Source organism: Dysidea avara, chromosome 6 (genome assembly GCF_963678975.1).
Source record: "Dysidea avara chromosome 6, odDysAvar1.4, whole genome shotgun sequence".
Taxonomy (NCBI): domain Eukaryota; kingdom Metazoa; phylum Porifera; class Demospongiae; order Dictyoceratida; family Dysideidae; genus Dysidea; species Dysidea avara.
The window spans coordinates 28,412,289-28,426,354 of NC_089277.1; the positions used below are offsets into that span (position 1 = coordinate 28,412,289).

At 36.4% G+C, this 14,066-nt stretch overlaps 1 protein-coding gene across 4 annotated transcripts in view; it reads right to left on the reverse strand.

Moving 5' to 3' along the window:
- Positions 1 to 5,440: 5,440 nt before the first annotated feature.
- The window catches only part of LOC136257266 (uncharacterized), a 56,574-nt gene continuing 47,948 nt past the window's right edge, over positions 5,441 to 14,066 (reverse strand). Inside the window, exons 19-21 of one of the 4 annotated variants that reach the window (XM_066050359.1) lie at positions 11,661 to 11,801; positions 10,090 to 10,265; positions 5,441 to 5,804 (exon numbers count right to left, since the gene is read on the reverse strand). In XM_066050359.1, the coding sequence (XP_065906431.1) occupies positions 5,711 to 5,804; positions 10,090 to 10,265; positions 11,661 to 11,801 (411 nt within the window). In that variant the 3' untranslated portion in view covers positions 5,441 to 5,710. Of the gene's footprint in view, positions 5,805 to 10,089; positions 10,266 to 11,660; positions 11,802 to 13,536; positions 14,038 to 14,066 lie in introns of those variants that run through there. The other 3 variants (XR_010701874.1, XR_010701875.1, XR_010701876.1) reach the window with 3 other exon arrangements.

A 14,066-nucleotide genomic window follows, 5' to 3' on the forward strand; every position in this document is an offset into this window, starting at 1 on the left:
TAGGCTGTTTTGTACTGCTTATAATGCTAGCTATATGTTTATTAACCCTGTAGTTAACAGCTAAAAGCTTTGCTAAAAAAGGTTTTTAACTGGAAAATACTAGCCTGTTTTGACTAAAAGTTGGTGTTTTAGTTAAAGCGCTTTAAATTGTACCTACAAAATTGCTATCATTAATTTAGGTGAACTATGAGACATTGTTAAAGCTAAAATGGCTACAGCTTCTGGGGGGCTGTGCTCCCCAGACCCCCTGCTGCCAGAGACTCTATACTCTGGTCAGCCCCCTCATATAAACTATTTCCTCCACCACTGTTATTATATACATAGCTATGAACTTTTGCAGCAAGCATGCATCCATACAATTGTGTGATGAAATTCATGATGTACATGTACTTGTAAGTATATATTATATGCAATGCTCATATCTGTTTTATTTGCACCTAAAGAATCACAGTGGTTTAACAAGTTCAAATTCAATTTTGTTAAAAATGATAAATTTATACGATAAGCATTGATAAGTTGAATACCAGATAGTATACAGTGCATACATGTACATGCACATATGCAAGGTTTTTCATGAAGTAGAATTTAATAATAGCAGCAAGCTTAAGCATGTACATGCAATTCAGCTCTAACAATGGATATTAAGTCCAATCCTAGTACTGTAGTTTTAACAGTGCTTGAGTTTCTGCATGATGAAGAGCTTTGCACAAGTCAGAGAAAATTCATCTTAGAAGCTTCATAAAACTATGAGCTCTCCAGTGTTGAGTTATCAGATGAAACCTTTTCTTTTAATGCTACAGTTATTGAGTAAGGTATTTACTTAATATATACACTAAGAAGATGAATGGACGTGAACAGAACAATGATCATATTATTATGTTGCAAACTATGTAAGTGCAACTTTGTAAGATGAAAGTATAATATTTAAAAATCCCTTTAGTCAAAGTTTATTGCTGCTATACTTGTTTGTCCTATCATGCTTCCTTACAAGTGTAACATTGTACTTTTCCTTACACGTACATAGCTACAAAGATACCAGTATGATTTTGTAGTTTTCCTTTCTTAAGAAACAAGAAGGAAAATGATTAAGCATTACACACACGTACACACCCACACCCACACACACTAGTTCATGTTCCTGATTACACTGCCCTTACGATTACGTGTTTCCCTCAATAGAGGAGCAAAACCACTTAACATGGAATGCACAATCGTCTGAGGACAGCATGGTCCCCAGCACTCTTGAGCCAACATTGACATTGTTCACACTGCATTGCTAGATGTGCAGACATGAATTCACAAAATGCATAATTATAATTTCTCTGTGTAAGCATAGAGTAATATTATAGCTATGTACACAAATTTTTTCTGCATTCCTGTTACACATTTCTGTATCCCTGTATTCATAGGTTTTGAGTGTTCTCACAGATCCCTAGTGGGATAGCATTCACAGAAGTTTTGTCTGCACTACTACAGGTAATTATTTTATGCCAAACTATAAATGTCGGACAGCTACTTAATGATGTATCACTATAATATTCTCAAGGCACATGCAGACTTAGAGACATAACACAGACAAAAATAATATTATTGAATTCGGGAAAAGTGGACACCTGTTGTGTGGCACTGACAGTGGGAACAAGGAAATACATATTGCAATACTATCAGGTAATTGTACTGATACACTGGTTTGCAAGCTGTCAAATTTGCACAGAGAACATGGATTAATCATGCATAATATTATGATAGTTAACTCCCATTTGTGGCATAAAGAATACCCACTCTTTCAAACTTGCATGATGTGTGCATACTACTTTATGCCATTATATATACGTATATACATGTATGGCTATACAAATTTCTTCAGTCCTTATTAACATTTCGTGAGCTTTATAATAACAATATGCAAACATTCACAAACATTACATAAACACCTTCACTCATGAGTGTAAGAGTTTAATGATTTCCTTATCATTAATTGCGTTATCATTTCTTAAGAAGATTATACAAACAGGAAAATCTAAAAAGCTCAAATACAGTTGTATAGTGGATTTGTCTATTACCTACAGTACCACAAATACTTGTATCCACCATCCTTTGTTAAGGTACTTTCAATAAGTAGCTATACACAAAAGTTACAATATACTTCGCACTGCATGCTCTGGCGCACAACTAAAAAAATGACAGCTGCTGAATCGCATAAATGGACTACATCATGCATGTATCATAGCATTTTAAATGCAGCAAAGTTGTTTATCCTTATCAAAGTTCTACTATGCCATAATGGATGCTTAGCAGTTATGTACTACACTGAATCATGTCAGAGTTGGTGAGCAATGGTGACCCTTGTTTGGTTTAATCATATATGTCACTCCAAACTTGTTGATTGGAGATAGCAGCAAAAAAATAGAAAATGATTTTAATGTTTAAAAACTGCTTCCACAGCCAACATGAATTACAGTGAAATATTTTCTAGAGCTCCTGGCCATGGAAACCTCGCCTTTTTATGTTATTATACAGCTGTAAACGTGCACTTGTGGGCTTTCAGAAGCTGCAGCAAGTCCAAAGCAACTCCAAAACATTAACAATATACTGTAAACAGTAAAGTTATGGTAAAGGTATCATTTAGTTTATTAGTTAGAAATTGGAGTTGGACAGTTAGTTAGTCTATTCATCAGTAAGATACTTTTACAGAATTTGTTGAAAGCATTCCAGGTCACTGTATGTACATATCTGACAAGGTTGCATTAGGCCAGGCAAAGTTGATTGTTAGTTTCCCATTTCCGCCCGCATGGTTTAATAGAAATGCCATAAAATTTTCATTATATGGCTATTTCCACCGCATGGATTTTCAAATATTCACAAATATTTCATTATTGTAATAGTGGGTTTATTTTAGTGTTTTCTTCAAGGTTTTAGCCATAATGAATAATGAATAATGACCTCCCGCCCGTGTGATATTTTGAAAATTTTGAAACGGGAAACTGACAATCAACTATGCATGGCCTTATGCATAACATCAAGTTATTGTGAAGGGAAGTTTCAATAATAATAAATTTAATAATTGTAGGTGGTAAAAACCTTTGTGATCCCTACTATCAACACATGTACAGGGCCTCTACAAATGCATGGTTCTGTGTAAGTCAAAGGGATTTCATCGGATGTGGTAACATAATTATTAGGGATGCGACGATTATACCGGCATAATTTCGGGCATAATAGGTATGTGTGGAAATCAGGAATTATGCTAGCATTTTGAGGTGATTATAAAGCTTTAACAGTAGGAAAATCAGCAGATTACACAATACCGCATAAAAGAACGAGATACCCTAATAGAGCAGTCAGAAACTCTAATAGACAGTCACTGAATATTATTTACTCTAATAAAGCAGTCATATTGAAATGAAATACTCTAATACAGCAACCAGCTAAAGAATTCAAGACTATTTGAAGCTTAAACATCAATGAAAATGGTCTGATACAGCAATAAACTGGCATTATTAGTCAATCATGGTCACTGCTTGAAGGTTCTTAGTTTACTAATTTGTTAAGCTGCTTTACTGTAGTTGTGCCCAATTATACTGATAGTAAAATGTCAGTAACTTTAAGTATATATATATGGAACATAATTGTTTTACTAAGTTTTAAACTCTCAGTAAACATCAGTGAATGCAGGTTTACTGAAAAGCTACTAAAATTCCAAACAATTAACTGTTCCATATACTGTGGATATACCACTCTAGTAAACTAAGAAACTTCAAGCAGTGGGTGGCATAATTTTGAGAATAATGTGCAATTCTCAAAAGAATAATAGGTAGGCACCAGCCTATTATGCTTTTAATTTTGCCTATTATGCTATGCTGCAGTGCTCAAAATTTTTCCCTATTATGCTCATAATTATGCTTAGATTTTTTCTGCAGTTCCCATGTTTTGTTACTTTCTAATGGATAATGATAAACTTTTGCTTATGAACAACTGGTTAAATGTAAAAGTTAATGCTCATTGTGCATTAAGAATTTGGCTGCACTGTAAACGATTATAATAGTCATGTCAAACAACTATACTCCACTGCGCATCAACTGTTCTGTCCACCTTTTTCAGTGGCATGCATTTTTGCTTACAGTATGACATAGTTATTCTGCCTATTGTGCTAGCATTATGCTTGATGCTTTCAGGTACCAATTATGCTCAAACTTATGCCAGCATAATAGGCTGGTGCCTAATAATAGGTGATTTGCTTAAAAGCATAATGCTCAATTTTTGGAGCATAATAGCCTCATTCCTAATAATTATACACCCTGGCTTTAACAACGGAGTGTAACAATTAAAATGATTTGTCACCTGTAGAGTGTGCCACAAATCATTGCAGAGAGTATCCCTTTGACTTACACAGAATCATTAATTTTGTAGACACTCTCGTCCATTATATTAAACTCCTCCTCCTACTATGAACTACTACAATGGATGTACATTTGTAGTACAATTTCAAGTATATTGCATTGATTTACTTTGCTGGTTTGAAATTACCTACGTGTACCCTCACAATGAAACAGACTTTTTGCTTAACAAGTTCAAGTGACCAACTTCCCTCAAAATGCTGTACTTGGGGTGTTTCAAGTGGGCCCTAAGGGTGAATATTCTCTGATTTCTGCAGAACTCCTTTTGATGGATAAAAGGTAGTCTTCTAGCCAAAGGATTCAAACTGTCATGTGAAACTATTGTAGAAGCTATATATTTGAATTCCTGTAGATTTTTTGTATTCATTACATACTGTAGATGTTACATTCACTTTCACTCAACATTATAATTTAGCTTGCTCTCTAAATAGAGGTACTAGGTAGCTATAGCTATCCTTATTTAACTAATGTGGATCCTATATAAGTTGCGTATATGGCATTTATAGACACAGAAAGTAATGAATAGCTACTGTAAATATTGCCAGTGCTTTATCTGTTTCATTGTATCCATGACTAAATTACATACAGTGATAAATATATACACTAGTAAACATCATTTGTATACACACATATAGTGTATACAACTATTTAAATTAAATAATATTACTTCATAATTCACTAATTTAAAAAAAGCTCTAAAATCAAGTTAGACAAATCTACCACTTCTACTTGCCAACCATGATGAAAATGGTCTAGTGTATGAAAATCATTAGGGTTCTGAAGTGAAGATGACTGGCTGGCATGCAATCTACTGTATAAGATGACCCTCTAAGGTGTGTGTTTAAACAATGGAAAGACAATAACACTGACACTGAATCAGTTAGTATATACTTTATAAAATAAAATGATTTATATTTCTTTAGACATTAATTTCTAATGGTTACAAAATTGACAAAATCTACTGTCAATTACTTTGAAATGTGTTGCTTCACCAAATAATAGCCCTTCTCACTTCCCACAGTAGCACACAATTTTTACGAGTATTAAAAAAATGATGCCTTGATGCCAAATGCAACACTTGAATGTATACAATCATGTAGAAGATACAAATAGGATACAGATACAGCAAATCTGCTCCATTTAAATGTGGGCCAGTAAAACATGCTTAAGAATATACAAGCAAATAAGCAACTGTATGAAGTAGGTTTATAATTCTAACCAAGTTATTTTATAGTAATCATGCATAAGTTTGTAAAGTGGATGGATGTGACAACACAATGATTTCATTGCTTCATATCTGGTATAACTCATTGCTAAAATTCCCAGTAATGAGCTGCTATGGTTGTAGAAATGAGATCAATTCCTTCATCGTCAGACTGAGTGTGATAGTCGTGTTGAAATTTAGATCTGAAATACAAATAAAATTATTTTAAATTGCATTGTAAAAGTAGTACAGCATATTGTACGAGTGTTTATATACATTAAATATGTAAGCACATTTGTACATATATATTACAAGTATACAGAAAAATTTGGAATTTTCAACTAGAGTAGGGACCATAGCACATCGATAAAAAGTACTGAAACAAGCTGCAGTAGTGCACAATATTAAATCATAGTTAAACAATAAGAAGTGTTAAACCCCAGTGCGTGGGAGTATCAAAGCGCCGCGCTGGGTTATAACTACCATACAGCTAGACAGAGCGGCGCTGCTACTGTACGATATATTAGTTATCACCCAGTGATAACTAACTTATCACCCTGTTGCGGAGCCACTCAGTCTCTTTCGTGACATCATAATAACCGCGAATGGCATTGTTTACCGATGGAACAAAGAGCCAAATAAGGAAATATTGATACAAAATACACCAATACAGCACTTAAAACTACCTAAATCTTACAAGAAAACTGTTAATCCTTTACACAATAACACTACAAGTTACCAATACGATAGTTTAACAAATGTCAAGAATAGTACGTGACGATTTTCGCTCCAACAATCACTCCCAACGGTCACTATGATGAAGAACTAACTTCCTCTAGCTTCATCGTTCTATCTTGGACTATGGTAGCCACTTGTTGGTCTTTATTTTTCTCTTGCACACCACGCGACAACACTATACCAATTTCTGACAAAGGCGAATCGTACCTGGAACTGCTGCTTCATAACACCACCCTTCGCTACAGTTTGTAGGCAGTATGTAAGGTCTCTCTTGTGGCTACGAAGTAGAATCTCCACACAATTCGGACGAAATCTTGAGCACAGTGACAGGAACTCAAACCGGAACTTAATTTACTATCCGTAAACTTCTGCGCACTCCCGCGCACTGGGATATAAAACAGTTATATCCCGTATACTCGGATGATATCATTGTTATTACACTCGTCCTCGGCTCCGCCTCGGACTCGTGTAATAACAATGATATCACCCTCGTACCGGATATAACTATAACTTATATCCCTACTGTGCATTTCCATTATGGTATCTAGAGCACAGTAATCATATAGCACTTCTTACTGTTTTACTGTGATTTAATATTGTGCACTATACTCTAGCTTGTTTCAGTACTTTTTATTGATGTGCTACGGTCCTTACTCTAGTTGAAAATTCCAAATTTTTCTGTGTACTTGTTTGTTAACTTTTTTTGTAAATAATTGTTATGACTTGGTGAACCCACACACAATGGCACCGTGCGCCCCAATTATCGTCTAAAAAGTGAAGAATCCATTATGCTTCGTTGTCAGCTATGTTCAAACTGTTACACAGTATTTTGGATCAAGAACTGTTCAAAAAGCACCGCTGCAATCCATATATACCGAAAGAAATGGTGCCACATGCCCAGTTATATCAATTATCATCTGAAAAGTGAAGTATCCATTACACTTCGTTGTCGGCTATGTTCAACCCATTACACAGCAGTACGAATCAAGAACTTTCCAAAAAGCACCTCTGCAATCAGAGTAGCCACTATGAAAAATACAAACGATTTTCGTTTCGAAGGAGGCCATCATGTGCTACTGCCAAATCGACACTTTTCACTGTCAGTAAAGATGAATGATACACAAAGAAGGACACTGGTAAGTCCATGAAGAATGCATTGTACGTACTGCGGTATGCCAAAAGGCACCTCTCAGGCTGAAGCAATGTCGAACAGTGAAAAAATCAAGCCCATAGCCTTAGCCGTTATTGAGTTATGCTTGTCTGAAGGCATCAGTCAGCCAGTTACTTACTTACCCAGTCAGTCAGTAAAAAATTCTGTTAAATAATTTTTTTAAAATTCCGTAGCAACTTATTGAAAGTGTTTCGGGTTGATCTGAAGGCTTGTTTGGACTTAGTTTTACCTAACTAATACTGCCTCATCGTCGTCTGAGAAAATTTCAGCTGGTTTTTGGGTGATATTATTTTGTGGGCCACGCCTACTTCTTTGTGGTCCCTACTATACAGTAACTATCATACTGTATGATACCATGGCCACAAGGGGTTTGCCTGATATATATGGCCAAGCTCTAGGGCCGCAGGCCTGAGGGCACGGGCATATATATATGTATATATATATATCAGGCAAATCCTGAGTGGCCATGGTATAAGTAATATACAGTATACCACTCAGGTATGCTCACCTAATAGGTAAAAAGACAAACCTGCATTCACCACATTACTTTTATACAGAGGTTTGCAAGCATTGACTGTGGGTTTAAATTGTGGGCACAAAAAGAAATGAATGTGGGTTTCACTGGTTGTAGTGATACCATTCTAAATTAAATAACCACTTTGTGGATGAATAAAGTAACTTAAGGTGCTAAATATATATAACACTTAGACATATAGGTTGGGAATGTTTGAGGCATCTTTTCATGCAGTTCAAATGTACTGTGTAGAAAAAACAATCCCCACATTGCAAAAATGATTATTTAGTGATGCCTAGTTACTAAACTATGCAATGTTGACTCAGTCAATTCTTTTTGCTTCACAACAATGCCCCTAACTAAACCAACATGTTAAACTCAAACCCACAATGCAAAACTTTAAGCAGCTGTATATAAACACTCAAAGGGAACTGAAGCTTTGTAACTGCCTCAGCATCAAAGTCAGTTGTGGTCAGGGCTATAATTATATCGCCCTAACCACAGGGCAATATCTAGATATCGCCCTGTGGTCAGGGCAATATGTGAAATATAACCCTATGGTTTCCTTTGATTTGAGTTGTCAAAGTGGTATATATACTGTATAATAATCCATACCAAACTGTAACAACACGTGCAACCTTCAAAATAGCCATGCATCATTTTTATAGCATGGCTATTTTGGCACAGTTATTAATTTTCTTTTAGTATTTGTGAGCCTGAAAGCTGGCCACAGTAAAGTTGGCCTACAGTTAACCCTCGGTTATCAACCCTCATTTATCTGTACCCTCATTTATCTAAAAGGAAATGACTGTTCTATTAAAGTGCTTTGAATACAGATGTATGTTATATTAAACTATTTCAACAGAACTCTATATACATATAAACAAGAGTTCAGGAGAGTATCCAATTCTCATACAGAGCATATTGTGTAGTTATGATGTAACGAAAAGATGTTGTGGTTTGTAATATATGAGCAGCTGTAAAAGTACAAGAATCATTAGCACCCTTTTCACACTCATGACGCTCAGGATAGCCATATTCATAAATGGCCTAACAAGAAATTCCTACGAAGTGGTCTTAACCCATTAAGGAATGATTGTAGTTCGGCGAGAAATGCTTAGAGCTACAGGCTGTAGGGTTAATTTGATTACTGGCGATGTTGTTAGCAATCAAACTAACTCATCAGACATAATTTATTACACAGACATCATTTATTATACAAAGAAAAACAGGCAAACTCAGAAGTGCTACAGTGCTACATCATCACTTCACAATGTGCCCTTCTTCAGGGGTATATGAGAGTAGGATACTCTCCTCAGTACATATATTATGAACTCTTGATATAAATAAAAATAGAGATGGCTGAAAAAACAACAAAATGAAACAAGAATCAAACAAGTCAGCATGGACCATGTCAAACACTTAAAAAACCAAAAACCTGTTAAACACAGATCTCTCATCAGACTCAATGGATATGACACCATTGATACATAGTGATACAAATATTAATAAAAGAAAAGTATGCCAAAATTGCTCCTACACAATCCCACGCATGTTCTTGCTAAGAATAATACATGTACCTAGAAGCTATAATCTGTTGGCCTACATAGCACTATGTGTGACTGTTCTATAAGAACATCTAAATCTTTTTTCATGTAAAATTTTCAAAGTTGCTGTTCCTTGGTCTCAAAGTTCCCAAAAATTCACCTTTTTTCAGCATTATGATCATTGCTTTTCCAACCCACTTTGCTCAAAATTTTGTTGGCAAAATTGGTAATTTTTGAACTTGCTGTTCCTTGGTCTCAAAGTTCCCAAAAATTCACCTTTTTTTCAGCATTATGATCATTGCTTTTCCAACCCACTTTGCTCAACATTTTATTGGCAAAATTGGTGCATACAAAGTAATATCATTACAATCAACCTTGTCTCCATCCTCTATGGTACACAAGGAATTTATCTTTGTAATGGAATGATTATAGCTTTACAAATCAATATGCATAAATCACCACGCAAATAACATGAATGACAACTGCAGTTTATCAATAAAATTATCACAAAGTCTAACCTTTTTGACAGTTTTTTCAATTTAAATAATAGCTTTGTTGTTACCACTATTAGGAGCAACACCAGGGGAGCATAGTAGAATGGTATGAGCAATACAGCATGGTCACTGATTTCGTCAATGTTTCCACATTCATCAACAGGTGAAGTCTTGAAGGAGTTATCTGTAAATATCTCATCCTATGGGGAGTAAGTTTCATCATTATTAAGCACAGCAGTACTTAGTAGTAGGGATCACGAATGTGTGCAATTTCCCACACAACTAATTTTCTAGGGAATCATACATCCTAAATCAACGTTGAAACCGGGTCACTACTGCTGACCAGGATGACCCACTGACCCGGATAGCAATCCGGGTCAGACCCGGATTTGACCTGGATGTGACCCGGATTAATTAAAGCCGAGACGTGTTTCGGCTAGTCTCGAGCGAACGAGTCTACATTTTGAGCGTTCGATTTGTGTTGAGTAAATATTGCAACTTCAGCCGTAGGTTGAAGACCAAAAAAAAAAAGGGGGGGGGGGGGGGGGGAGGGAAAAACGGTCTTCACCTACTGACAATAGCTACCCCTCACCATAGATACCCTCAATTTCGTGCTACATACTACACTTACTAACAAATGAGCATGGCTGAGCGTATGTTGGTATTGCGATAAGTGGGCGTGGCTCACGAAAGAGCTACGCGATAGCGTTTATAAGTTTCCACGTCGTCAAACAAACAATTTCATTTCTCACGTGATCCAATCCGGGTCAGGCCCAGATAAATTGTAAACCGGGTCAGACCCGGATGACCCGGAGAAAATGTGACCCGGATGACCCGACCCGGTTTCAACGCTGTCCTAAATGCATCACAAAAGGATCTTAGTGTTCCAGAAAAGTTCAGAAATGTTAACATTTTAATGGATTGTCCGTTAAGATCTACGCATATCAACGATAGTGATTTTATGTTAGGTGTGCAAGCTGATATTATAGTAATTTTACAGAATCAAGTACATTTCTATTCGGTTCATACATTGTTGTCAGCCATAAATGACATGAATATTGTACCCTGTACAATATACTGTATGAGCAGAAATTTTGGAATAGAATTAGAATCAGCAATTTTCCCCATGCTTCCAAAAATTATTAACAAATTAAAATTTTATTGAGTTTTTATATTTTTAACCAATTGAACAGGCATGAGATCAAGCAAAGCAAGAAGCAAGGTGCTAGCTTTATCTAGCAAGCACGTACCTTTCCTCTAACTTGCATGCATCATGGACTTACTGTACCTCCATCCTTTGTGTTATATCTCTCCCTCCACTACTGCATATATGTGTTGATTCTGGGGTGGCGTATCATAGTTTCTAGTGTCTATCATCTTACATGTTGTGAATGAATAGATTGCGGATGCACTTTTATTATTGTTATTTGTTATAATACTGTATAACAGGTGGAAATACATTAGTTGCTAACAAAGCAGAATGGCTCTCACAATTTACCTTCACAACACAATTTTGGTGTACACAGTAGCATAATTATATTTTGTGTCATATTAATACAGTATTTTATAATAAGAAGATATTCCAAACCACTTACAGTAGATACTGAAGCAATCATCAACAATATTAGTATATCTATTAAAACAATAGATTCCAGTATGCTGATATACATCTTCTTATAAGGCTTCAAGTAGATGAGTATTGAGACTAGTATTATCATGGGTAAAAGGGCTACAGTCTATGATTGAAAAACAATGCATACATTATTATGCTACACATATGTACTTAAGTGGTAATGTAACTTGAAATGTTTAATAACACAAATCCACTTAACATAATAATTATTATACAGCGCATATATTTACATTGCTACCGGAATTGCAAAAAGGTATTACCTTTCCACACATTTTACATACCAGCAAACAAAATGATGTAACAGCTGACTCCATATGTGACCAGATTTTACAAAACCGATCCAAATCACACATCAGGCAAAATCAAACTAACACCTCAAGTGGATAGCTACACTATTGTACTAGTATTTTTGACACTCAGTGCCACTCAAACTACTCGAGGCTGGTTTCAGCAAACGTCTTTTCTGGGTGTTGTGTAGAGCTCGAGTGGCGGTTTTAGGCCTTGTGAAGGACCTGGCTTGGCAAGAACCAGTGGTTTACTGGTGGACAGCCTGATAATGTTGGCCAGACGTTTTTCTGTGGATTTTGCTACATATCAGCACTAAGGAGCCAGCACAGCCCTGTAATCTCGTCTCTGGACCCCAGTCGTGGTCTGCCTCCATTTTGAGGTTTAGCCCTTGTCCACCCCGCCACCCCTTTGTGAGCACTCGTGATACTACTTCGCTCATCCAACTGATCAAATTTTCTATCTTATTTGGTGGGAAGCTCTACAAGCAGCTACAAGTACTGGAAGGGGCCTGAAAGGTAACAGATTCATGCATCTTTCGTGTAAATTTCATATGAGTACTTGCTATCCTTGGAGAGTTATGCTGGCTTGAATTCTTTAAAACCGTTTATCTTGAAACTCGTAATGTGCGATTTGGATCGTTTTTCCATAATCCACTTACATATACTGATTAACCCGCTTTTACTTTCAAATGCAGCCAGATACTGTAGCTGCACTCATGGAAATTTTCAAGCAATTACATGCAATGATAAAAAATTATAAAGCTCCAAAGTTCAAAAATAGGTCAAATTTTGCACGTGAAAAAGGTACCTTTCAAAAATCCAGTCGCCATTTGTATAACGGTGCATGCATAACAATTCCTACTCAACGTCCACAGTGTTACTCTCAGACTGCTTACTAGTACCTACCCACCTAATAATTATTTTGTGGGCACCATAGGAATTCAGGATGTGAAGCAAAGAAACTGCTCAGCTGTTCTTAATTGCTCTCACCACACTCATTCCATGGCTATAAAGGTACTTTTAAACTATAACATGTTTAGAGCAAATAAGTTAGACACCACAACCAATAGAAACTAAGCAATTTAGCACAGTAGGACCTCCATTATCTGAACACGTGTGTGCCAGTTCAATCATAAAAGTGTTCAGATAACTGAATTTGTTGAGATAATGAGGCCAGTACAGAGTTCTGTTCAACTACTCTAATAGAACATACAATTATTATGTTTAATAGAGCAGTCACCTATAGAGTTAAGATAATTAAGGGTTCAGATAATCGAGGTCATTGGTCTTGGTGTCTAATTATATATAACAGTAGATGTCAGGGGCGTAGCCAGGATTATTTTGAAGGGGGTTCAGATTTAAAGTGGCTGGAATGTCTTAAGGGGAAGGCCTGGGTGCTTCCCCTAGACCATGTTTGAACGAAAATGATGCAAACACAAAATGTGCCCTTAGGCAGTAACATTAAAAGGTGTTTGTGCATCTAACTAGCTAAAACCTACACACTGCTGTTTATGCAGCTTATAGAAACTATAAACCTATTGTAAAACTAACTAATCTTCACTTCCAGACAGCATACTGACAGCCAACTTCAATTTCCTAGTACACGGAAGCCCTCCACACTCGAGTCCCTTAGTTGGCAATACTTTTTTCCAGCTATATACATTATTCTCGGCCGGTCCTCCTGTTGATGGTCAATAACTTCAGACTTGGCTTGTACTCCAATATGTTCGAGACATCACGTGACCACAACATGTAATACATAAACAAACAATTCATCAGGTAAATATACATCAACAATTCACAGTTCGTGCTAACCTGACATATGTATAACACGGCCACTCAAGTTTAGCAGCTGCTGCCTTAAGCTTGTAATATGTCTCAACCAACCACTGAACAGTCCTTCGCCATTTCACCCGCACAATTCATCACGTGCGCAATTGATCACGTGATGCAATAGATATGATTTGCAGGGTTCAGCATTAATGTGATGTGACCCTCAAGAGTAGTACAGAGGAGCGCCAGTTGGAAAGTAGCTACCGGAGAGCTCCAGGGCTGTAAGATTTGGTGTGATTTTTAATTAT